General features: G+C 52.5%; 2 protein-coding genes across 3 annotated transcripts; both read left to right on the plus strand.

Moving 5' to 3' along the window:
- The first annotated feature begins 63 nt into the window (after positions 1-63).
- CNKSR1 (connector enhancer of kinase suppressor of Ras 1) lies at positions 64-12,672 on the plus strand. The gene is made up of 21 exons (XM_032300918.1): positions 64-820; positions 3,548-3,705; positions 3,795-3,976; positions 4,953-5,037; positions 5,458-5,499; positions 5,578-5,682; positions 6,367-6,426; positions 6,515-6,583; positions 6,902-7,003; positions 7,171-7,241; positions 7,312-7,385; positions 7,498-7,604; positions 7,682-7,712; positions 8,100-8,272; positions 9,841-9,914; positions 10,084-10,155; positions 10,959-11,032; positions 11,179-11,240; positions 11,335-11,434; positions 11,508-11,686; positions 12,003-12,672. The coding sequence occupies exons 1-21, from the start codon at positions 769-771 to the stop codon at positions 12,267-12,269; spliced, it is 2,139 nt and encodes a 712-aa protein (XP_032156809.1). The 5' UTR covers positions 64-768; the 3' UTR covers positions 12,270-12,672.
- A 431-nt stretch (positions 12,673-13,103) lies between these two features.
- Positions 13,104-25,726, plus strand: CATSPER4 (cation channel sperm associated 4). Of its 2 annotated transcripts, XM_032300919.1 has the most exons (10): positions 13,104-13,615; positions 14,062-14,205; positions 17,371-17,472; positions 20,823-20,920; positions 21,094-21,214; positions 21,436-21,569; positions 22,731-22,905; positions 23,681-23,895; positions 24,207-24,369; positions 25,253-25,726. In XM_032300919.1, exons 1-10 carry the CDS (start codon positions 13,403-13,405, stop codon positions 25,304-25,306), a joined length of 1,419 nt encoding a protein of 472 aa, XP_032156810.1. In that variant the 5' UTR covers positions 13,104-13,402; the 3' UTR covers positions 25,307-25,726. The 2 variants fall into 2 exon arrangements, with proteins under 2 accessions (XP_032156810.1, XP_032156811.1); XM_032300920.1 differs by lacking the exon at positions 25,253-25,726 and having other exon boundaries at positions 23,681-23,929; positions 24,207-24,294.
- The last annotated feature ends 407 nt before the right edge of the window (positions 25,727-26,133 follow it).

Genomic DNA, 26,133 nt, shown 5'->3' on the forward strand with positions numbered 1-26,133 from the left:
ACATCTAGCAAAGTTTTTGTATTTTTAGTAGAGACGGGGTTTCACCATGTTGGCCAGGCTGGTCTTGAACTCCTGACCTCAAGTGATCCACCTGCCTCAGACTCCCAAAGTGCTGGGATTACAGGCATGAGCCACAACGCCGGGCCTGTTTTATGCTTTTATAAGCAGCTATTCTGAGAAAGCATTCATGGGCCTCACCAGATGCCAGAGTCCATAATGCAAAATAAAAGGAAGGCCAAACAGCCCAGTTCTAAAAGTTTTCAAGCTATCACTCAAATACTGTGCATAGCTGCCCTTTGAAGTAGGGTCTGTTTTATCTGTTTTACAGACCTAGAAACTGAGGCACAGAAATGAGGGTCAGCCCCAGTTCATGCAGCTAACAAGAGCTGGCCTAGGCACCCAGGGACCCGGCCCCTCACCTCTGTGTTTTGCTACTGAGCTTACCGCTCCTCTTGTGGCTTTTTCTTGAGGAGCCCAAGGGTCTGGGCCCCACCCCAAGATCTGAGGCCAGTGGCACTGCCCCCTAGCCGGGGCGAGATGACAGAGCCCTAGGATGCCTGAAGGGCGGGGAAGGAGGCAGATGGGCGTGGACCAATGGCTGTTGCAGCGCCTCACCTGGCCGTCTCTGTGGGCCCAGGTATGCAGTAAGCTCCGCCCGGGACCCAGCCCAGCCCCTCCCCAGGCCTGGGCTCTGGGAGCGGAAATTCCGGCGCCAGCAGGGCAGAACAGGAGCTGATTCGAGCCGGCGGACACCAGCGGAGCTGGACCATGGAACCCGTAGAGACCTGGACCCCCGGAAAGGTGGCAGCTTGGCTGAGAGGTGGGTGGGGCTGGGGTGGAGTTGGGCTCGAAGGGGACTAAGTGTAGTGTCCCGTCGGAAGAGGGAGGAGGAGAGGAAAAGAAAAAAGAGCCTTCGGACTGGGTGCGGTGGCTCACACCTGTAATCACACACTTTGGGAAGCCCAGGTGGGTGGGTCATCTGAGGTCAGGAGTTCAAGACTAGCCTGGTCAACATGGTGAAAACCCTGTCTCTACTAAAAATACAAAAATTTATAGTAGAGCTTGGCGTGGTGGCAGGTACCTGTAATCCCAGCTACCCAGGAGGCTGAGGGAGGAGAATCGCTTGAACCTGGGAGGTGGAGGTTGCAGTGAGCCAAGATCACACCACTGCACTCCAAAACCTGTGGATTCTATCAGTCTGTCAGTCAGCAAGTATTTACAGAGTGCCTACCATATTCAGGTACTGTGCTGGGCAGAGAGACAGACAAGATGACCCCAGGGGGCCCAGTGACCCAGAAGGGAGTCCCTCATCACTGCAGCAGCCCAGGAGGCCTTCAGGGTGGTGATGGGGAGGCGGTGTCATGAAAACAGGAGGAAGGCCTGGCAGGCCCACGCCCACTGCATCTCCTTCATCTTCCCTGGCCCCAGGGCCCAGTGGGCTGTTGTTAAATCCATTTCATAGAGTCAGAAACTGACACACAGGGCCAGGAAGTGATTTGCTCTGTCTCTGGTGTCATTTGTCCCCTCTCCATACCCTGAGCTCCTAGTGACAGAAGCAGAAGCCCTGGGCCTGACTGAAGAGGTTGACACAGCCCCACCCTGGGGCTCCTATCCAAGGGGTAAGGTGCTGTCCAGGCTCAGCGAGCCCAGACAGATGGGAAACAACACACCCCACTGACAGACTCAGAGAAGGGAGGGCCTCTTGACATGGTGCAGCTGGGGACAGGCAATCAGGACACCCCTCCCAGAGTGGGGAGCTGGAGCCCACTGGAGGCAGGCTCAGGAGGACGAGCCCGGGTAAGGGCACGGGTTCAAGGCTGGGGTCAGACTCCCAGGCTGGATTCCAGGTTCACCTCCACCGCTTGCCAGATCTGTGACCATAGATCTGTTTTTCTGTCCATCAAATGGGAAAGGCAACTCTGATCTCATGAAGTAAAAATGAGACAATCATGGCAAGGCTCATTTGTAGCTCAATAGCCAGGTCTATTGGGAGGGCGGCAGCCCAATACAGTCACCATGCAGGAAGGAAGTGGCTCAGAGGCCCATAGCCAAGGAGTGACAGGTTCATGAACTCCCAGTCCAGTGCTCTTAAGGTGACACAGGGAACACACACACCCGCCCCAGTGAAGAAGTCTGGCTCAGGAGGGGAAGAATTCCTTCGAAGAGTGAGCAAGCTACTTAACCTCTGCTCTGTGTCAGTTTTCCTATCTGTAAACAGGATAATGATAGTCTTTACCTCGTAGAAATGTGAGAATCGAATATATTAATGTGTGTAAAGCTCTTATAGCTTTGCTTAGCACATAGTAAGTCCTCAATAGACGCTTTTCTTATTTTTGAGTGTCTACCTTGTCCAGGCACAGGCTGGGGGATCCCCCAAATGCTGAGGGCAGTGGGAACAAGAGGAGAGCCCCCCAAACCCAGCCTGGGAAGTTATGGAAGGCTTCCTGGAGGAAGTTAGATGAAAAAGGAAGTGAAGGAGCTAGAACAGCAGGAGAAATAGCACTAGTAAGGACCCTGGAGTAAAAGGGTGTTCCAGGAGATGCAAGGAGTTAATTCTGCGCATCTGAAGTGTTGAGTTTGAGGGGCTCTTCAGGAGTTGATGCTGGAAAGGGAGGTGGCACCCTGATCATACAGGGCTGGTAGGTCATGGTAAAGTCTGGCGGTAATAATATGATGGCTGTTATTGACTGTCTCCCATGAACCAGACAATGGCCAGGGGCTTGACATATGTCATATCATTTAATAAACACATGATTAGGTAGGTACTTTTGTTATCCCCATGTTACAGGTGAGGAAACTGAGGCACAGAGCAATGCTATTTCTTGCTCAAGTGTTTGCACTCAGGTCTCAGTGACTCCATAGCCTCTTGTTCTTATCCCCTATATATCATTAGTTCTCAAACTTAAGGGAGCACCAGAATCACCTGCAGGATTCATTAAACTACAAACTGTGGGCTGGGCATGGTGGCGTACACCTGTAATTCCAGCACTTTGAGAGACTGAGACAGTCAGATTGCTTGAACCCAGGAGTTCTAGGCTAGCCTGGCCAACATGGTGAAACCCTATCTCTGCAAAAAATACAAAAATTATCTGGATGTGGTGGTGTGTGCCTGTAGTCCCAGCTACTTGGGAGGCTGAGGTGGGAGGATGGATTGAGGCTAGGAGGTCAAGGCTACAGTGAGCTGTGATTACATCTCAAGCCCCTGTCTCAAAAAGAAAACAAAAACAAAAATACAAACTGCTGGGCCCCAACCTCAGAGTTTCTGATTCAGCAGGTGTGAATCAGAAACTGAGAATTTGCATTTCTAACAGGTTCTCCAGTGAGGCTGCTGCTGCTGGCCTGGGTACCACCTTTTGAGAGCCCATGCCCTATACTCTCCTGCTTCTCAACTCAGTGGCCTCATCTGTGAAATGGGCAGAGCAGCCTGGGTGTCAGGATTGTCATTAGGGTTAGACTTGAGGGAAAAGGGCTTTGCAGGTGTGAAGAACCAGCCCAAAATGTCCTGATGCCTCTGCTTTCCCTGAGCTGACCCGTGCTCTCCCTCCAGGTCTTGACGACTCCCTGCAGGACTATCCCTTTGAGGACTGGCAGCTGCCTGGCAAAAACCTGCTCCAGCTCTGCCCCCGTAGCCTCAATGCTCTGGCTGTGCGGTCTCTGGGACACCAGGAGCTCATCCTAGGCGGGGTGGAACAGCTCCAGGCCCTGGCGAGTGAATGCTGGTTGCACTGGCTGGGGAGTGCTGATGGGGGGCTGGCTGCTGCCAGGGAAGGTGACTTGCCCTCTCTCTGGCACAGAGCTCCAGGCTACAGACAGGGAACCTGCAGAGCCTGACAGAGGGACTACTGGGGACAACCCATGACTTCCGGAGTGTAGTCCAAGGCCGCCTGGGGGACTGTGCCGAGACCCCTGTTGATGTCCTCTGCGCGGCTGTTGAGCTCGTGCATGAAGCCAACACCCTCCTCTTCTGGCTCCACAGGTACCCAGGTTTGGGTGACAACAGGGGGACTCTTGTCATCCATGGCCTCCTTCAGGGTGCGGGAGAGAAAAACGGAGCTTGGCTCTTGTTCAGATATGGTGAGCCGGGCGCGGTGGCTCATGCCTGTAATCCCAGCACTTTGGGAGGCCAAGGCAGGCGGATCACTTGAGATCAGAAATTTAAGACCAGCCTGGCCAACACGGTGAAACCCTGTCTCTACCAAAAATATAACAAATTTGCCAGGTGTGGTGGTGCACACCTGTAATCCTAGCTACTCGGGAAGCTGAGGCAGGAGAATTGCTCAAACCTTGGAGGCAGAGGCTGCAGTGAACTGAGATTGTGCCACTTCACTCCAGCCTGGGCGACAAAGTGAGACTCCATCTCAAAAAAAAAAAAAAAAAAAAAAAAAAAAATATATATATATATATATATATATGTATATGTATATGGTGGAGCAGGGCAAAGGGGTTAGTCCACCTATGCAGAGCCACTGGGATGCCTGGGTTCCCACTCCACCCTCCAGCTTGTAATAATCAGTATCATCAACAACCACTGAATGGACCCTCCCCCACCCTGTCCACTGGCTGCTGCTTGTCCTGCAGACCCCACCTCAAATGTAACCTCCTCAGGGAAGCTTACCCTGTTGTACACTCTCAGAGCTATACTATTAATAATAATAATAACATTATAAACTCATTATCCAATGTTTCATGATACTCATCACAGCTGAAGTTAAATTGATATTGATGTATGATGTCTTTAGTATCTGTTTCCCCAGTGCCCATAACAGGGCTTGGCATGTGGTAGGCACAGGACAAATAAGTTGTGTGCTAAGCTCTTTAGGTGTCTCAATCATCTCCTTTACTCTAAAACAAAACCCATCAGAGCAGGTATTATCCCCAAGTCTCAGGTGAGTAATTGGCTCTGAGTGGTTAAGCACAGTCCCTTAACCACTGTGCCATCCTTCCCCTGCCAGCTACCTCTTCTCCCACTTAAATGACTTCTCGGCCTGCCATGAGATCCGGGACTTGCTGGAGGAGCTGAGCCAGGTCTTGCATGAGGTAGGAAAACCAAGGGCCAGGCTTGGCCCATGCCCTAGAGACCAAGCTGGGCTGGAGCTTTTTATAACCTGTGAATCAGCCCAGGATCGGGTATGAGCACTGGGACGTGCGAGACAGGAAGAGAGGAGGCCCTGCTACTGGGTATGGGGCAACGGGGCCTGGGGTCTCCTAGCTGGCAGGGGAATTTTGACACTCAGGATAGGGTGGGAGGGGAGGGCATGTGTGGTGACTTCTGGGGACCTGATATCAGGGACATGTGCCCTTGGGGTTGAAATGCTAAGGCCCTGTGTTTCCGGACAGGGGGCCAGTGTAGGGAAGGCAGGAAGGGACTGCAGGGAATTCCACCCTGCCCACAGGAGAAGGCAGTCCCCTTATAGCCCTTGCTCAGGGGAGGCCCCTGCTCTCTCATTCTCCTTCCAGAATGGTCCAGTGGCCGAGAAAGAGGGCACAGTCCTGAGGATCGTGAGTCTGTGGGGTGGGAAGGGAGTGGGGGTGGGGGGCGATTGGGCTCAGATTAGACAGCCCGCTCCCCTTCCCCAGTGCAGCCACGTGGCTGGGATCTGCCACAACATCCTGGTCTGCTGCCCCAAGGAGCTGCTGGAGCAGAGGGCCGTGCTCGCGCAGGTGAAGCTGGACAGTCCGTTGGTGAGCCCTGCCTCTCACCTCTCACTTCTGACCCCCTGGCATCCTTGTCTAGGCCCTGAAGTGTGGTCCAGGATACCGCAGAACCTTGTGTTGCCATGGCTAGAAAGCCTTTTTTGTACAGATGCTAAAATGGAGGCCCAGAGGACTTGGCCAGGGTCTCCCGTTGCTCTGCACCTCCCCAGTCCTGAGGGGCCACATGGGTGTGGCCTTAGGTAGCATGTTCCAGCCTTGGGACGGAGATAGGGGCAGGGGCTCCAGGGCACTTAGGAGAAAGGGAGAGGACATGACCTTTCCTGATTTAGCCTTGGGACGGTGATGGGGTCAGGGGCTCCAGGGCACTTAGGAGAAAGGGAGAGGACATGACCTTTCCCAATTTAGCCTTTGACCAGTTGGGAAGATCAGAGCCCTATCCCTGCCCTTCTCTGCTAGTCCCTTCAGGAACATTGCTGAGAAGCTGGTACCTCAGAAACCAGTGTCCGCAGCTTCCCTCTGGCTCTTAGCAGAGGAGAAGGCAGAGGCCCAGGGGAGTAGCAAGTCCAAAGTCACACAGCAAGTCTGGGGCCAGCTTGGGGTCAGCTCTTGCCACAGTTCCACCCACCATAGAGTCCTGGTGTTTGGTGGGGGTCCTGCCTGCCGACCCTCTTGCCCCCCAACCCCCAGTGACTGCAGCCTCTGCCTCTGTAGGGTCTGGAAATTCGCACCACCAGCAATTGCCAGCACTTTGTGTACGAAGTGGACACCCAGGTGAGAGCCCCATATCCTTCTCAGCCGCCCACCCCGAGGCCCCTCACCTACCAGCCAAGCCAGCCTCAGGCCCCATTCCCCATGCCAGGTTGCCACCGACTCCCGACTTCAGATCCAGCCTGGAGACGAGGTTGTCCAGATCAACGAACAGGTGGTGGTGCGTGAGGAGAGGGACGTGGTCGGAGGTGAAGGGGGCACCAAGTGGAACCCAAGGCTGGTGGGTGGGGGAGGCAACCAAGGTTCTGTCCCGGGGAGACCAGGGTTGTGGAAGCTGCCTTCCAGATGAGCCAGCTTAGGCTGGTGAGAGCATCCTTTGCAGAGCCCCGGTGATGGGGCCCATGGATGCTCCCAGGAGGCTACATGAGGGAGGCAGAAGTGGGAGGCTGAGAGAGAGCCCCTAGCATGAGGGTGGGAGTTGGTGGTTGCTTTACAGCCTCCTGCCCAGCTTGATGCCAGCCAGGGTCTCTGTCCCCAGGTGGGATGGCCCCATGAGAACATGGTGAGGGAGCTGCTTCGGGAGCCAGCTGAACTCAGCTTAGTGCTGAGGAAGATCCCGATGCCAGAGACCCCCCAACAGGTACCTGCCCCACCCCCCCCAGCTGCCTTCAGACCCCCTCACAGGCATCTTCCCCTGCCACCCCCCAGTTGCCTTTAGATCCTCCCCACAGGTACCTCCCCCCGCTGTTCCCCATCACCTGCTTTCAGACCCCTGTCCCCATCACTCTGTTCCTGGTTGTTCCCCAGACACCCCCACAGGTCCTGGACTCCCTGAGCCGGAGGAGCCCATCGCTGTCTCCACCCCCACTGTCTCCCAGGTAGCAGGCTCTGCCCAGGTGTCTTGGTCGGGGCACCATGGGCTCCTCTCATTCCCCTTGCCCTCCCCAGGGCCCCATCCGAAGACGTCTTTGCCTTTGACCTGCCTTCAAACCCCAGTCCCGGACCCAGCCCTGCCTGGACAGGTAGTCTCAGAGCCCCATGGATGCCCTGGACATGGCATCTGGGCGCCCAGTTCTGACCCCAAGCCTGGGACTGGGCTCATGGACTTTCCTCTCTCTCCTTCCTCCTTGACAGACTCTGCCTCTCTTGACCCTGAGCCCCTGCCCATCCCCCCAGAACCCCCAGTCCTATTCCCAGCAGGGGTAGCAGAGACTCCAGGACTCCCTGAGTCTCCTAACAAGGTAAGCTCAGGGGCTCAGCAAGGAGGTGGGTGGGTCTGTACCTAGATCCTTCTCTCACCCTTCTGATGTCCTTTCAGAGTCCTGTTGCTGGTCGGAAGAAATCAAAAGGTATGAGGTGCACTGGACAGGGTGGGGGTCCCCCTGTCTGAGGAGCTGTTAGAAATCTTTACATGCTGGGCAAGATCACCCTCTATCCTTCCCATACAACCTCTCCTAGAAACATTCTGTTTCTGGGGTCAGAAAGAGCTGTGCTCCCATTCTGGGCCTCTCACTAGCTCTGTGACTTTGAGCAAACAGGTTAGCTTCTAGTCTTCAGTTTGCTCATCTCTTAAATAGGAAAGGTCATCCCACCTCAGGAATAACACATGTAGCGTTCTGAGCAGATCGTGGGTTCAGACATCTCACGAGGGGATGTTCATGGAGGGCCAGGGAGCAGGTTTGGTGGGGGGCGCCTTGCCAGCCCCTCACTGCCCAGCTTGTTCTGTGCTGCTACAGGCCTGGGGACCCGGCTGAGCCGCCGGCGCGTGTCATGCCGTGAGCTGGGCCGGCCAGACTGTGATGGCTGGCTCCTGTTGCGAAAGGCACCTGGTGGCTTCATGGGCCCACGCTGGCGCCGCTGCTGGTTTGTGCTCAAGGGACACACGCTCTACTGGTACCGCCAGCCCCAGGTAAGACCCCATACACACAAATGGGTAAGCAAGTGAGTCACCTCCAGGCCTCGATTCCCATCTCTATTCTATCATTCACTCTTACTCCTGGTCCCAAGCTCTGATGTTCTCATCTGTAAAATGGGGCTCTCTTCAGAGAGAAATGAGTTACTATATGCATAAAAGCAGTTTGGAAAAGGTATCACCGGACATATAGAGAAAAAATCTTTTTTTTTTTTTTTTCTTTTTTTTGAGGCAGAGTCTTGCTCTGTCACCCAGGCTAGAGTGCAGTGGCACCATCTTGGCTGACTGCAACCTCTGCCTCCCAGGTTCAAGCGATTCTCCTGCCTTAGCTGCCCCCACCCCTTGCAGGTAGCTGAGATTAAAGGCACCTGCCTCCACTCCTAGCTAATTTCTGTATTTTTAGTAGAGTCAGAGTTTCACTGTGTTGGCCAGTTGGCCTTGAACTCCTGACCTCAGGAGTTTTTTCTTAAGAGATAGGGTCTTGCTATGTTGCCCAGGCTTGTCTCAGACTCCTGGGCTCAAGCATTCTTCTTACTTCAGCCCCACAAAGTGCTGGGATTATAGGCGTGAGCCCCCATGCCTGGCCAAAAAATCACTTTTATTCTGCCCACTTCTTCTCCTTCCGATATTGTGTCCATCCCAGTGATGGGCCATTCATTCTCTCATTTATTCATTCAGCATTCAGATGCCTAGTGTACACCCAGCTCTAGGCTGGGCACTATGAACACTTAGAAGAGTTGGGTAGTTTCTGCTTCTCCAGAACTTAGATGCCAGTAGGGGAGAGGAATGAACACACACTCAAGGACAATGTAGGGACCGTGCACTAAGATAAAGGGAAAACCCAAGGGACATGTGGGAGCACAGCAGAGGTGTCCAGTCCATCCTGAGGATTCCAGGTGCTCCTTGACAATGCAGTACCTGGGGGTTAGTCGCATGGGAAGGGGAAAGAAGACCAGGAAGGGAAAGCTTAGGGTGTGAAGCAGTTCAGTTTGTGTCTACTGAAGGAACAAATGCATGAGCAGGCTCTTCTTGTTTTGTTTTTTGATTTTTATTTTTGAGACAAGAGTCCTGCTCTGTCACCCAGGTTAAAGGGCAGTGGCATGATCTCAGCTCACTGCAGCCTCAGCCTCCCAGGTTCAAGTGATCCTCCTGCCTCAGCCTCCTGAGTAGCTGGGACTACAGGCATATGCCGCCATGCCTGGCTGTTTTTAATTCTTTGTAGAAATGGGCATGTTTCCCAGGCTGGCCTCAAACTCCTAGGCCTCCCAGTGTGCTGGGATTACAGGCGTGAGCCACCATGCCCAGCCTTCAGGCCCCTCTTTTTTTGACTATTCCTCCGATATTTTTGGCTCCCCTTTCCTGGCTTAGAGGCATCCTTTGGCCACACCTCCCGTTCCCACCCCAGATTCCAGCCCTGAGCTCCAGAAACAGAGAAACTTGTTAGCAAGCCCAGGAGATGCCTTCTGTCCTCCACAACCCTCAGGAGCCCGAGGGGTAACTAGGAGCTGACTGGGCCTTGAGGTTATTGGGGTTCCAACCTGACCCTGATGTTGTGATCCTCCCAGGATGAGAAGGCTGAGGGCCTCATCAATGTCTCCAACTATAGCCTGGAAAGTGGACATGATCAGAAGAAGAAATAGTTAAGTCTTGGGGTATGATGGGCTGGGGGACAGAGGCAGAAAGGGAGAGGAAGGGTGATGGGGTAGCAGTGGGAGGTATGGCAAGTGGCTGGGGCGCCCAGAATCCAGCCTGTCTGAGCTCTGGGTGGGCACGCCCGGGCTGAGTAAGGCTTCTCCACTCCCTGGCAGCGTGTTTCAGCTCACCCATGATGTGTACAAACCCTTCATCTTCGCTGCTGATACCCTGATGGATCTGAGCATGTGAGTACCACCTCCCTTAGCCCCTCCTCTCATGTAACTCCCAACCTCTTTGAGCTTGGGAGCCTGGGCTCGGGAGCCTGGAGATGCAAATCCCAGCTCTCTGAGAGTGGTTGATCAAGGTACTCAAGGTACTCACTTTCTCTCCCTCCCTCTCTCTCTCTCTGTCTCTCTCTCTGTCCCTCCCTCCCTCTCTCTCTCTCTCTCTCTCTCTCCCCCCCCCCCCCCACCCCGACAGACTCTCACTGTGTCGCCCAGGCTGGAGTGCAGTGGTGTGATCTTGGCTCACTGCCACCTCCACCTTCTAGGTTCAAGTGATTCTCTTGCCTCAGCCTCTCAAGTAGCTGGGACTACAGGCACCGGCCACCATGCCTGGCTAATTTGTTTATTTTTAGTAGGGTTTCACTATGTTGGCCAGGCTGGTTTTGAACTCCTGACCTTGTGATCCGCCTCCCAAAGTGCTGGAATTGCAGGCATGAGCCACCGTGCCCAGCATCTCTTTTTCTAATTAAAAAGTTTTGGGGGAGATGAGATTTACCATGTTGCCCAGGCTGGTCTCAGACACCTGGCCTCAGGCAATCCTCCTACCTCAGCTTCTCAAAGCGCTGGAGTAACATGCTAGCCACCACACATAGCCAGCACTCGCTTCTCTTCCCTGTTTCATCATCATAAAATGGGTACATAAGAGTTCATTCCTCTCAGAGTTGCTCCAAGGATCATTAGATGATGATGTGGGTAAAAAGCCCCCAGCATACAGGAGGGCCCCAGTGGATGGAAACCCCCTGAGACTCGCTTGCTCTCCCTAGGTGGGTGCGTCATCTCATTACCTGCATCTCCAAGTACCAGTCTCCAGGCCGGGCCCCCCCACCCCGAGAGGAAGGTGGGTGTCTCACGGGGTTGAGCGGGAGGAACCCTCACCTGAGCCTCTGTTTTTCCTGGGATGGGGGCTGAGAACTCAAATGCTCTATACCACTCTCTGGCCTCCCAAAACCCTGTGGGTTCCCTAACTGCTCCTTCTCACCCCAGACTGCTACAGTGAGACGGAAGCAGAAGACCCAGACGATGAGGCTGGGTCCCGCTCAGCCTCAGTGAGTAGGGGGCTGCCTGGGGTAGGAGGTGGGGGTAAATAGCAGGGTGTGGAGCTCAGATGGAGACCCTCTGTGCTTTCCACCCTGTCTGCAGCCCAGCCCTGCCCAAGCTAGGAGTCCCCTCCATGGAGATACGTCACCTGCAGCCACCCCCACACAGCACAGCCCACGGACCTCCTTTGGCTCTCTGACAGGTACTGGACTGGAGTTGGGAGCTGGGCTGGGGGCTGGGGGAGCACATCCTCATCCTGCTCCTCCCTCCCACAGACAGCAGTGAAGAGGCACTGGAAGGAATAGTACGGGGGCTGAGGCAGGGTGGTGTGTCCCCCCTGGGCCAGCCATACCTGACCCTGGATCAGTGTCGGAGCTCTTTCATGCGGCGCAACCGAGACCCCCAGCTCAATGAGAGAGCGCACCGTGTGCGGGCGCTACAGAGCACACTCAAGGTTAGGTGGGGGCTCTGGGCATGGCAAGGGACTAGGCTCCGGGCTTCAGGCTTTGGTTTGCAGCTCTCACCTCTACCCTGGGCACCAGACTCCAGACTCGGATCTGGACTCTGGGCTTAGCAGCTGACAATGGGCTCAGCTGTGGACTGGGCCAGGTTCTAGGTTCCAAGTGGGGATTTGGGTCTCACCTAGGCTCCTCACACCATGCTGACCAGGTGCTGGCTTCCAGGCCCTAGACTGCAGAGTGCAGTTGGGGCTCAGACTCTGCCTACTTCCCAGGGTGATTGTGGTCCCTCAGCCCCTCCTCTCCACATAGGCAAAGCTGCAGGAGCTGCAGGTCCTGGAGGAAGTACTGGGTGACCCAGAGCTGACTGGGGAGAAGTTCCGTCAGTGGAAGGAGCAGAACCAGGAGCTGTACTCAGAGGGCCTGGGGGCTTGGGGAGTGGCGCAGGCTGAAGGCAGCTCCTATGTCTTGACCTCTGACTCCAGAGAACAGTCCTTCCAGTCCCTGCCCTCTGACCCTGAAGATTCAGCACTCCCATCTCTGCCCTCTGACCCCAGAGAACAACCTCCAACCTCTTGACCTCTGACCCTGGCCAGCACCCTAGCTCCTGACCTTTGACCTGACAGCCACCTCAACCCTAGCCTCTGACATGTCCAGAACAGAGCATCCCTGGATTCTGTTCAGGGTGGGAAGTGGTACTGCTAGTCATGGTCCCACCCCGAGCTGACCCCTCTGCCTAGGCCCCCATCATTCCCACTCCTGTCCCCCCTGGAACTGGGTAAAGTGAAGTGAGCTTTGTGCCACCCTCTCCTCCCTTGCCAAAGAAGAAATTCTTCCACCTCATCCTCCCATCCCTGGGGACACAGCCCTGCCCCCCAGCCCTAGTTCCTTGGCAATTCTCCCCCAAACTGGGTCTGCACAGGTGTTCTTTATTTTACATGAGGGACACTTTCCAACCAAATAAAGTCAATTTTTCTAAAAATGAGTCTATATGTATCTTTACTTTCGTATTAGAATTGGAAATCTGCCCCCCGGAGGGGACTGAAGTGAGTGCTCTTGGCCAGAGGATAGGTGGCTGACCCTTTGTGCAGCCTATCGGCCTGGGCTGCCCCTGAGCTCCAAACCTGCTAGGGTGGTGGGTGGATGACCCATGGCTAATGAGGGCTCTGACTCATGTCTACCTCTCCCCAGCTCTTAGAAGGCTAATGGTGATCTCCTACCCCATTTCCGGGGGGACACAAAATGAGAAACTCACTTTGCAGATGGAGAAACACACCTTGCACGGAAAAGTGGTAGGGACAGCGCTGGAGACTGGGCAGGTAGGATGAGGCAGCTGGTGGGGAGGGGTGCAGGTTGAGGTCTGCCCTGAGAAGGCCCTGGGGAAAACATTTCCTCCACTCCTCATGCCAGCCTCACCTCCAGCCCCTGGATCCAAGGCAGGGACACATCCCTGTGACTCCTGCCAGGCTGCACAGATCTAACCTGCTCCCATCAGCCTCTGACATCCGCCCCCAGCCCAGCATCCCTGCAGCATCCCCAGACTTCTGTGGGATGTGGAGGAGGGCCACTGGGAAGAGCTTCTCTCCAGGTTGGAATTCCTTAGTAGAATGCAGAAAGCTGGAGGTCACAGAGGCCTCTGTGATATCACCACAAGGGGAGTGAGACCACTTGGAAAGAAGACTCTTTGAAGAGAAGGAAGAAACTAAACAACCATGACTTACAATGAAAAGGCCCAGCGGCAGCAGTGGAACGCCCATACCGTCCTCTCCAGGTGGAGCAGGGCTCAGGAGAACCATATGGAGTTTGGAGAGGCAGTAGTTGCACTGAGGGCCCGCCCCTCTGTCCTGCAGAGTACCATTCACGAGTCCTACAGTCAGCCAGAGGAGCAGGTGCTCATCAACCGCCAGGACGTCATGAACAAAGTGGTAAGGATAGCTCTCGCCCCACAGTGGCCTCCTGCAGCTGTGCTCATGGGCAGCAGGCCCTCATGGTAACTCTGCCCCCTCTACTCTCTAAACACTCCCAGAGGACCCTCCCCAGCAGTGATCCCTGAGTGACTGCCCATGGTATGTTAGTAATTCCCTGGCAGTACCCTCTGTAGGAACCCTTATATAATGATTGTCTTCACTGTCAGAGAGTCCCAAAAGATTCTCTGGCAATGACTTCCACAAAGATCCTCCAATAGTAATCCACTTTTAGTGGCCATTTAGATAGTGACCTCTACACTGATGTCTCCACTCCATGATCCACTCTCAGATGACTTCCCCCGAGTAGAGTGGGCCCCAGGGGCCCCCATTCTCTAAGAGCAAACCTCCAGGCAGAGGCTCCCTATGGTGACAGCTGCCTGAAGGAACGTCCTGCCCTCTCCCAGGATGCCTGGGACGTGCAGGAGTTCATCACTCGCATGTTCATCAAGCAGCTGCTTCGACACCCTGCCTTCCAACTGCTGCTGGCCGTGCTGCTGGTGATCAACGCCATCACCATCGCTCTCCGTACCAACTCCTACCTGGACCAGGTGGGATGCCATCATGGCCTCTACCCCACTAACCCTAATGGGGGCTTCCCTCTCCCCAGCCTCAGCCTCCTCAACTGTCTATGATAGTTGAATTGGATGCTCTTCAAGCGTCTGTCAGCTCTGACCTTCTAGCAATCTGGAGATCAAGGAAGACTTCATGGTGGAAGGGCTCTGTAGCCTGGCTTTGATGAATGCATTGGATTTGTAGAGGAAGGGCAGGAGAAGAAGGATGTGAGCAGAGGGAGGCAAATGGATACTTTCTGGAGGAGGGGTATTCAATTCTAACCAGCAGTCACTAAGGGAGAATCACTCAGTGCCAGGCAGGCACTGACTGTGCAGAGTGCCAGGGTCCCAGGGATAGTAGGCACAACTGGGTCCTGTCGCAGACACACAGAAAATCTCACTACAAGTGCCTAAGTAGCACCCAGAGTACATGGAGGCTCAAAGAAGGCACTCAAACCTAATCTGGGGCATCAGAGCCGGCTTCCTGGAGAAAGTGACAATAGAGCTGAGAGTAAAAAAGCAGTAGGATGTGGGCCAGGTGCGGTGGCTCACGCCTGTAATCCCAGCACTTTGGGAGACCAAGGTGGGTGGATCACAAGGTCAGGAGATCGAGACCATCCTGGCCAACATGGTGAAACCCTGTTTCTACTAAAAATACAAAAGAATTAGCCGGGCATGGTGGCGGGCTCCTGTAGTCCCGTCTACTCGGGAGGCTGAGGAGGCGGAGATTGCGCCACTGCACTACAGCCTGGGCAACAATTCGAGACTGTGTCTCAAAAAAAAAAAAAAAAAAAGAAATAGGATGTGATCTTTGTCACTACAGCAAAGAAAAAGAAAACAAGGACATGTAGGAGTTGGCCAGGCAAAGAGAGGTGGGAGAGAGAGCGTTTGGGGCAGAAGAAACAGCATGTGAGAGACTTCTCTGTGTCCAACTTGAAGTTCAGTATAATTTATCTTTGATGTTTTAATTTCTTTTTTTTTTTTAGAGGCAGGGTCTCTGTCACCCAGGCTGGGGTGCAGTGGCGCCATGTTGGTTCAATGCAGCCTTAAGCTCCTGGACTCAAGTGATCCTCCTGCCTCAGCCTCCCAAATAGCTGGGACTACAGCTACAGGCACAAGCTATGATGCTTGGCTAATTTAAACATTTCTTTTTGAGCTGGGCACAGTGGCTCACACCTGTAATCCCAAAATTTTGGGAGGCCAAAGCAGGTAGATCCCTTAATGTCAGGAGTTCAAGACCAGCCTGGCCAACATGGAGAAACCCCATCTCTCTGAAAATACAAAAATTAGCCGGGTGTGGTGTTAGACATATAATCTCAGCTACTTGGGAGGCTGAGGCAGGAGATTCGCTTGAACCAAGAAGGTGGAGGTTGCAGTGAGCCGAGATTGCACCACTGCACTCCAGCCTGGGTGACAGACTGGGCGACTGGAGCGAGACTGTGTGTCAAAAAAATTTTTTTTTCTTTTTTAGAGGCAGGGTCTCACTATGTTGCCCAGGCTGGTCTGGAACTCCTGGGCTCAAGCAATCCTCCAGCCTTGGCCTCCAAAGTGCTGGGATTGTAGGTGTGAGCCACCACGCTGGGCTGAAGACTATTTAGAATGCTTTTTTGAATAATGGTGTGGATGTCCTATTGTCTCCGGTGGCCACCAGGGTGGAACTGAGAGAATAAACAAGGGAAAAGAAGCTTTTCCTCATCGTAGGCAGAATTCCCTTTGGGAATTTGGAATAGTTGAGGAACCCATAAACCTTAACCTGTCATCTGAGTTTAAGCAGCTCAGCTCAGCCTGGCATTGGCCGATGGATAGGAGTGGTGGCAAGGTGTGGGTAGCAGGAGGCCCTCCCAACCCCGTTATGTGGCAGTGGGCCCTGAGGCACTGAGTCTGTTGCACATTGGGGTGAAGAAAGGGAGTACACATTGGGAGGCTGAGGTGGGTGGGTCACTAGAGGTCAAGAGTTTGAGACGAGCCTGACCAACATGGTGAAACTCCATCTCTACTAAAAATACAAAATTAGCCAGGCATGGTGGCGTACACCAGTAATCCCAGCTACTTGGAAGGCTGAGGCAGGAGAATCGCTTGAACCCAGGAGGTAGAGTTTGCAGTGAGCCAAGATCTCACAAAAAAAGAAAGAAAGGGAGGAGACACAGTGACTTGGGTGACTGCTAGGTGGAGTTGGGCACTGTGGGGGCTGTTAGTGGGTTCGAAGCCATGTGAAGCTGAAGGAGAAAGTTTGAGGTTGGGAGAATGTGAGTTAGGCTCTGGACAGACCCCAGTCATCCATCTACCAATTCATCCATCCAGGGTGCATGTCCTGGACCCATGAGTAGCAGGATACCCAGGAGTTTGGACAGACCTGACCTGGAGAATTTGGAGAGCTAGAGCAGCAGGAGAGGTTAGGACAGATGGAGCTTGGTATCCTCCATTCTCAGGGGCCAGGCCTTTTCCTCCCAATCCTGGAGCCTGTTCTGCTTCTCCTACCTCCTTCTCCAAAATATACCTACACTAGAGGTTAGGGACAAAGGTCTATAATCAGACAACAATCTTTTTTTTTTTTTTTTTGGATACATTGTCTCGCTCTGTCATCCAGGCTGGAGTGCAGTGGTATCATCTCAGCTCACTGAAACCTCTGCCTCCTGGGTTCAAGTGAGTCTCCTGCCTCAGCCTCCTGAATAGTTGGGACTATAGGCGCCTGCCACCACGCCCAGCTAGCTTTTTTTTTTTTTTTGTATTTCCAGTAAATACGGGGTTTCACCAAATTGGCCAGGCTGGTCTTGAACTCCTGACCTTGTGATCCACCCACCTTGGTCTCCAAAGTGCTGGGATTACAAGTGTGAGCCACCTTGCCCAGCCCAGATAACAATCTTTATCGACTAGCTGTGTACACATAGGCACCACTCTGATTCCACTTCTGTAAGACGGGAATGAAACCTTCTTTGCAGGATAACAGTGATGGTAACATGAAGTGATGCGTGAATGGCCCTAGCACAGTGCCTGGCACACACATGCAAAGTGTGCTTTAAAGGAAGTGACAAGGGTGCTGAGGACCAACAGCAGCAATGATATGGGCCTTTCCTCCCCCAAAGACATCGTCTCCCTGCCGGCTTACCCAGGCCCTGCTCCACTGACCTCTCTGCCCCTCTTTTTTCTCTGTCTTCCATGTAGAAACACTATGAGCTGTTCTCTACCATAGATAACATTGTGCTGACCATTCTTATCTGTGAGGTTCTCCTTGGCTGGCTCAATGGCTTCTGGATTTTCTGGAAGGTGAGATCCCAAGCCCTTTGCCTCTACTCCTTCATGGGGACTGCACACCACCCAGTCCACCCCTATAATCCTGGCCCTCCAAACTGAGGGGGTGTGTGTGTGTGTGCGCGTGCGCGTGCGCACGCGCGCAGAAAGAAAGAGTTGTGTGTTAGTTCTGAGATGTGTACAATGTGGCAGAAAGTAACTAGTACTAGAAGTGCAGCCTCCCTGGGCTCCAATTCCAATCCCTGCTTCAGCCTTCCCCAGCTCTGTAGTCTTGGATAAACCTGACTTCCTCATCTGAGAAATGGGGCTGAGAGCATCTACCTTAATTTACAGAGGTCAGCAGGGATAAGCACACTTTTTCTGTAATTGGCCAGATAATAAAGATTTTAAGCTTCATGGCTGTACAGTCTCTGTTGCAATGACTCACCTCTGCCGTGGCAGCACAAAAGCAACCACAGACCACGCAAAAATGAAATGGGCACGGCTGTGTCCGTGGATGCCCAAATTGGAATTTCATGTAATTTTTACATGTTACAAAATCTGATTTTCCCTATTCACTTGCTTTACTCCTACTTACAGACTTGTTCAGATGCCTTCTCTTCCAGGAAGTCTTCCTGTGTCTCCCAGACTAGGTTAGGTGCCGCTTTGTGTCTCCATCATGCTATGCACTTTTTTTTTTCTTTTTTGCATGGAGTTAAAATTTGCTGTTTATCCATCTCCCTCAAAATAGTCTGTGAGCCCAACAAGGCAGACACCCTATATTCTCAGAAACTGGATTTGGATATGGCACACAACAGGAGCTACATACTGAATGGATATACAGGTGGATCTGTAGACAGGCAGACTTGTATCTCCTTGTGTGGAGAAGGTACAGACTCCGAGTGTGAGAGGCCAGGAGGACTTGTGCTTATGGGGCTGCCCAATACATTTAAGAACTTTTTTTTTTTCATTAAATATAGTTTTCTTGCTGGGTGTAGTGGCTCATGCCTGTAATCCTAGCACTTTGGAAGGCTGAGGTGAGAGGATCACTAGAGGCCAGGAGTTTGAGACAGCCTGGCCAACATGGTGAAACTTCGTCTCTACTAAAAATACGAAAACTAGCTGGGCATGGTGGCGCATGCCTGTAATCCCAGCTACTTAGTGGCTGAGGTATAAATATCTCTTGAATGGCGGAGGCGGAGGTTGCAGTACACTGAGATTGTGCCACTGCACTCCAGCCTGGGCAACAGAGTGGGACTCTGTTTCAAAAAACAGTTTTCTTTTTGAATCTTTAACACAGATGCTGGTCAAAACTATATTGAAAGGTACCCACAGAATTCTTACTTCTTTCTTGCCCCCTCATCCCCTTTCTCCCACCCCTATACTTTCTAGGTAATGTTTTTATATTTATAGTCTCTTTTTTATTGTCTTTGTCCATTTAGTGTTGCTATAAAGGAATACCTGAGGTTGAATAACTATAAAGAAAAGAGTTGTATTTGGCTCCCAGTTCTGCAGGCTGTATGAGAAGCACGGTGCCAACATCTGCTTCCAGTGAGGGCTTCAGCCTGCTTCCACTCATGGCAGAAGGTGAAGCATGTGCAGATCACATGGCGAGAGAGGAAGCAAGAGAGCATGAGGGGGAGGTGCCAGGCTCTTTTTAACAAGCAGCTCTTGAGGGAACTCACTCATTGCCATCAGGATGGAGCCAAGCCATTCATGAGGGATCCACGCCCATGACCCAACCACCTCCCATTAGATCCCATCTCTTTTTTTTTTTTTTTTTTTTTTTTAAGATGGGGTTTCACCATGTTGGTCAGGCTGGTCTTGAACTCCCGACCTCAGGTGATCCACCCGCCTTGGCTTCCAAAGTGCTTGGATTATAGGCATGAGCCACCACACCTGGCCAGGTCCCATTTCTAACACTGAACATCAAATTACAACATGAGATTTGGAGGGGACAAACATTCAAACTATGGCATCCTCCCAGTAGTTATTTTTACAATAATCAGCAAATATGTATATACTCTCAATCTTCTCTTTCCTAACAGTAACATACTATAAACATTATTCTGTACTTTACTTTTGTCACTGAATGGATCCTGACAATCTGTCTGTATCAATACATAGAGATCGTTCTCATTTTTCTTTCTTTCTTTTTTTTTTTTTTTTTTTTTTTGGTAGAGATGAGGCCTTGCTATGTTATTCAGGATGTTCTCAAACTCTTGGCCTCAAGCGATCCTCTCCCACCAGCCTCTCAAAGCACCGGGATCACAGGCATGGGTCATCGTACCTGGCCTCGTTTTTCTTTTTATAGCTACATAGTATTCCATTGAATTTAATGTAATTTAATGTGCCATAGTTTATCCAGTCAGTCTCTTCTGATCATTGGACATGTTGGTTTTCTTTTCCTTTCTTTCTTTCTTTTCTTTTCTTTCTTTCTTTTTTTTTTTAAGACAGGGTCTCATCCCTGTTGCCCAGGCTGGAGTACAATAGCACCCATCTCGGCTCACTGCAGCCTCAGCTTCTTGAGCTCAAATGATCCTCCCACCTCACCCCTCTAAGTAACTGGGACTACAGGCACACGCCGCCACCCCCCGCTAATTTTTATATTTTTTGTGAAGACAGAGTTTTGCCATGTTGCCCAGGCTAGTCTGGAACTCCTGAGCTCAAGCAATCCTCCTGCCTCAGCCTCCCAAAGTGCTGGAATTACAGGCTTGCACCACTGTACCTGGCATGTTGGTTATTCTCAACCTTATACAAATATCATTTTTACCTCGACCAGAGTATCTGCGGATCAGATTTCTAGAAGCGGGATCACTGTTCAGATTTTTCATACCTGTGAGTTTCCTCCTCTTCCCCACCTCATTCCTGTGTAAGCGCTTCATTGGACAAGGGGCTTGTAAAGTGTGCCTGTCTCCCTTTCCTGTGCTGTGAGAGCTATTTCTTCTCAGAACTGGCTACTGAAGCAGTGTTCCTTGATGTTTCCACTAGGATTCATTTTTATGCTGTTATTAATTGTAGTGTGTGTCACATAAAGGCAGGAGCGGCCAAGTGTTTTCAGGTTACCTAACTGCAGGGCAAGGCTGTTTTGAGCATGCTTTAGTCAAGCTGGGCACTCAGCTTAGGGACCAGCTGTGTATCTGTGAGGGTCTTCTCTGTGTGTCTGAGACTGTGTTTGGCTATTGACACATGTATGGGACAGTGAGTACACATGTGTTTTGTGGTACATTTGGGGGGTGGCAGGGTAACAGCAGTGGATGGTAGCTGACTGGTCCTGCTCCGAGAGGGACACTGAGCCACCATCTTTGGGATTTGGGGAGGGGAGACCTAGAATGCCCCCATGGGCTGGGCCTGACAGACTCCACTGGGGCTGGCCTACCCCCCAGGACGGATGGAACATCCTCAACTTCATTATTGTTTTTGAATTACTGTTGGGGTTCTTCAGCACGGAAATCAATATCCCCGCCATCAACTACACTCTCAGGTGAGCTGGGAGCTCTGGAGAAATGAGGGGAACCTATCTGGAACCCAGAAATGAGATGGGGGGATAATGACCAGCTGGAGATCAGCTCTGCCTCTCTAGGCAGCTGGTGGAGGGTGGGCGAAGGGAGGGGGCTGGGAAGGGACTAGGGGCACCCCTGAGAGGCTCTACCATAGGGCACTTCGTCTGGTGCATGTGTGCATGGCGGTGGAGCCCCTGGCCCGGATCATCCGCGTCATCCTGCAGTCTGTGCCTGACTTGGCCAATATCATGGTCCTCATCCTCTTCTTTATGCTGGTCAGTGCCTGCCCCTGCCCCTGCCCTCGCCCCCAGCTGTTTCCCTTCCCCGTAACAGGGCCCTTGGGTCATTGTGAATAGAGGGGTGTCTGGAGGAGCAGAGAAGCCTGTGGGCCTGAATCCCTGTGACTCTCTTGGCAGTGTTCATTTGCATGACATTTTCGTGTCCTATTTCCAGGCCCTTGGGTGAAGTTGGGGTGGGGCTCTGTTCTCTCTGGCAGGTTTTCTCCGTGTTTGGGGTAACCCTCTTTGGTGCATTCGTGCCCAAGCACTTCCAGAACATGCGGGTGGCGCTGTACACCCTCTTCATCTGCATCACCCAAGACGGCTGGGTGAACATCTACAGTGACTTCCAGTGAGTGCTGGTGGGACTTCTAGCCTCATCCTGCCTGTGGGGCAGGGAAACCAGTAGGGTGTGAGGGCTCTCCCTGAGAGTGGGAGCTCCAGGGATTGGGATGAGGATGGTCCCGTGGAAGCGGGGGTTCCCAGGTCTTTAAACAGAGGAAAAGGAAATACCCAGGCTTGTGGTACCTGATGCCTTGTCCCCCTTGAATCTCCATACATTCAGAGTCCCATTCCAACCCTGTTATGGGGACTTCTCCCATCATGCTAACCAGCTGGGTAGCTGGCTTTGGATAGGGAAGTGGGTCTGTAGTGTGCCTCAGGTTACAGAGCCACCTCCCAGCTCAACAAACTGCCTGAACTCCTGGAAACATCAGGTCTCGTTTCAATCATTCTTAAACCCACTGCCCACACTCATTTTTGTGTTCTATTCTTTACCTCTTTTCCATTAAGTCGACATCCTATTTCTTTCCATACTCCAGAAAGTGGGACCCCTTAATTTCTTTTACCTCCTACATGTGAGTATAGAAGCCCAGTAGATAAAGGGCCTCTATAGTTATTCTCCATTATGGCGTAGGTAGTGGATAAAAATCAGACTGGCTGGGCATGATGGCTCATGCCTGTAATCCCAGCACTTTGGGAGGCCAAGGCAGGTGGATCACCTGAGGTCAGGAGTTCGAGACCAGCCTGGCCAACATGGCGAAACCCCGTCTCTACCAAAAATACAAAAATTAGCTGGGCATGGTGGCAGCTGCCTGTAATCCCAGCTATTCAGGAGGCTGAGACAGAAGAATTGCTTGAACCCAGGAGGCAGAGGTTGCAGTGAGCTGAGATCATGCCACTGCACTCCAGCCTAGGCAAAAACGCCATCTCAAAAAAAAAAAAAAAGAAAAAAAAAAAAGATTGTAGCTAATAGATTAAACTTAATGTACATGTTAATGTGCACATCCTCATCTTGCAGGGTTGGTTAGAGAATCAGCCGCAGTCTGTCAGCACAGCGGATGCTTAGGAGAGTGCAGCTATCGAGACAGGAGTAGGGAATGGGATCTGTACAACAGCAGTGACACAGGCAGAAGTCCTAGTAGGACTTGGGATGGTTTTCCCATTTCATAGATAAGGAAACTCAGGCCAAAAGGGCCAGGGAAGTGATGGGGCCCCTGCCTGCCATCTGCAGGACAGAGAAGAGGGAGTATGCAATGGAGATTGGGGGTGCCATCTACTTTACCATCTTCATCACCATCGGTGCCTTCATTGGCATCAACCTGTTCGTCGTCGTGGTGACCACCAACCTGGAGCAAATGATGAAGGCAGAAGAGCAGGGACAACAGCATCGAATAATCTTCAGTGAGGTGCATGGGATGGGGAGAGCAGAAGGGAGGAACAGGAGTGTGTGTGAGAGCGGACTTGAGCACATGTGCATGTATGTGAGTGCTCGCATAATCAAGGGCCTGGAGAAAGTCAATTTGGAGACCTGGAGGCCGCAGCCCCCCATCTTGAGTACCCACATACCAACTGGAGCTTCTAAAAGGTGTGGATTTTCTAGATGTTAGATTTCCAATGCAACTCAGAACTGAGCATCTGGGTGACCTTGGGGCATTTACCCAATCTAAGCCTCAATTTTGTTCTTCTGTAAAATGGAAATAATAATAGTACTTAACTCATAGGGTTCTTTTATGAGGGTTATATGGATAAATGAATAGTGCTTGGTGCATGGTAAGCACCCAATTAATGTTAGTTACCGTATTATTCATTCAGGGGCAGTACTTCCATAAGGTTGGGGAAAGGAGGAGAGTACTTCTAAAAGAACAGAGAGCTGGAGCCTTGGGCTTGAGAGTAGGCAGGACTTTAATAAGTTTCCGGGTAGGGTTTACCAGGGTTGAAATCTGGGGCAGGACTAAGTTTTGAAAAGCGGTGAGAATTTTTAAAGAGGTAGGGGAAGGGCATGTGCATTTAAAGTTGGGCTCCCCCAGCAAGGTAGGGAGGCTAATATTGGTGAGAGTGAAATGAGGGCCCTCGAACCCCGGGATCCTAAGAAACTCATCCTCCTAAAGCCAAGCAGGAAACAGGTGTGGGGGACATACCTGCCTGAGCTGTCCCAACCCCTCTCCATGCCCCGCTTCCCAGACAGGCGCAGAGGAAGAGGAGGACGAGAACCAGCAGCTGCCAGTGGTGCACTGTGTGGTGGCCCGCTCGGAGAAATCTGGTCTCCCCCAGGAACCCCTTGTGGGGGGCCCCCTGTCGAACCTCAATGAAAACACTTGCGACAACTTTTGCTTGGTGCTTGAGGCAATACAGGAGAACCTGACGCAGTACAAGGAGATCCGAGATGAGCTCAACACGTAGGGGAGGGTACTGGGGGTGCCCTCAAGTCATGTGAGTCAGAGCTGGGTGGAGCATCAGAATCTTCTGGCCTCACGCCCTCACCATTTTATAAAGCAGACCCTGGGCCCAAGAGAGGTCCCCCAGCTTATTGGTGGAAGAGCTGGAATCCAGACTCCGGGTTCCTCCCACCTCACACAAGGGCACAGCTCGGCCTGGGTCTCTGTCAGGGCTGCGTGAGAGTGAAGCGTGGGTGACTCCAGGGAAGAGGTGGGAGAGCTGCTTCCCTCCCCTGCAGCCTTCTGAAAGGCACTCACTGCTCCACCCCCAGGATCGTGGAGGAAGTGCGTGCAATCCGCTTCAACCAGGAGCAAGAGGCAGAGGTGTTGCAGAGACGCAAAACAAGCGGGTCGTTGGAGGCTTTGTCATCCAAGGACCTCCGCCAGAAGTCTCACCAGCAAGACTTGCTCAGTGCTCTCATTGACATGGAAAAGGTGTGCCTTCCCTTTCCCACCCAATGGGCACTCACCCTGACACTCCGCCCAGTCCAGCACAGACCGGCCTCCGGACCATTTGTCAAATTTTCTGTCTATTCCAAAATCTGGTCTGCCTCTTTTTTTTTCGAGACGGAGTCTCACTCTGTCGCCCAGGCTGGAGTGCAGTGGCCTGATCTCGGCTCACTTGCAGCCTCTGCCCCCTGGGTTCAAGCGATTCTCCTGCCTCAGCCTCCCAAGTGGCTGGGATTACAGGCACCTGACACCATGCCTGGCTAATTTTTGCATTTTCAGTAGAGACGGAATTTCACCATTTGGCCAGGTTGGTCTTGAACTCCTGACCTTGTGATCTACCTGCCTCGGCCTCCCAATGTGCTGGTGTTACAGGCGGGCGTCACTGCACCCAGCAGTCCACCTCTTAAATTTCCACCCACTCCGCTGTCACTGCCCATTTGGTTAGGTTCTGCACTTTCCTTCTTGGAGAGGTTTCACCCTTCCAGTTAGTTTCCTCTCTAGCATCTTCAAACCTACCCTTTCTTAGTGTGTGTGGCATCAGCCAGCTCAGTGCCTGACCAGTGACAGATACTTAGGCCCACTGTGGGTACAGGACCCCAGGATCTATCTAAAGTACATAGAAGCAGCTGCCTCCTGAGCTTCTGGCACACACCCATGTTACTCAGTTTCTTTTTCTGCCCCCACCAACATCTGCTCAGGATACACCCTGGGCTCCCAAACTCAGAGGGGGTACTAGGTAGGCTCAAGTTAGACCTATGAAGAACTTCCCTGGGAGGCCCGGCTGAGGCAGCTGGTGAGACTACAGGAGGTGAGTAAGGGAGCCTACAATATCAGGGTAGGGAGATTCACAGGACCTCTTGGTTTGCAGGTTCATGACTCGAGCTCACATATGCTCCTTAAAACACGCAAGAGCAGCCACTGAGAGGCCAGGATGGGAGCCAAGGGGCCTGCACACACACACTCCCAGCTGCTGCGTCTTCCTGTGCCCTTAGTGTGGCTTGGCACAGCCTGGCCAGAGGACATCCTCTCCCTTACACCTGGGCAGAGGCCAGAGACTCTGAAGGTGGCAGCATCCACAGGGCTTGTGCCTGTGAGCCCTAGGTCCAGAGGAGCCAGGACAGAGAAGGATGCTGGATGATGAGAGTGGGAACCCTAGCAGCAAGGATGAGCACAGAGAGGGGTGCTGGCCAATGCAGCCAGGATTTGACCTAAGGATGGGCAGCCCTGGCCCCTGCTCTCACCCAGAGCTGGTGGGGGGCCTCAGTGGGCCCCAGCACCAAGAAGAGAAAGGCAAGGCCAGTGGGGCCAGACATCTGTGTATTGACAATAAAGTTTTATGTTGGAATCAATGTCTCTGACTGGTAGATTTCCAACCCCTTGGGGCAATTGCCTGGGTCTGATAGGGAAGACAGATCTTGCCCCTCAAAATCCTGTTTGTCTGGTGGTAGAGTCACAGACTGCCCTCAAGAACTCCCAGTCTAATGGGAGGGAGAATTGCACCCCTAAAAATTTCTGACTTAATAGTGCAGCTATAACACTTGCCCTCAGGGTCCTAAGCTTTGTGGAACAAAGTCTGGTCCTTATGGGTGGGAACCCCTGTCTGCTGAAGGAGATGGCCCTACCTGCTCTCTCCTATCTGAAGATGGAGACTGGTCCTCGCTCTGGGGAGCCCTTGTCTGATGGGATCACCAATGACCAAGTCACACAAGTATAGGCAGCTCCATCCTAGGGCAATGGAGCATGACTGGT

The sequence above is a fragment of the Sapajus apella genome, unplaced genomic scaffold, assembly GCF_009761245.1.
Source record: "Sapajus apella isolate SASKATOON/1434 unplaced genomic scaffold, GSC_monkey_1.0 scaffold43, whole genome shotgun sequence".
NCBI lineage: Eukaryota > Metazoa > Chordata > Mammalia > Primates > Cebidae > Sapajus > Sapajus apella.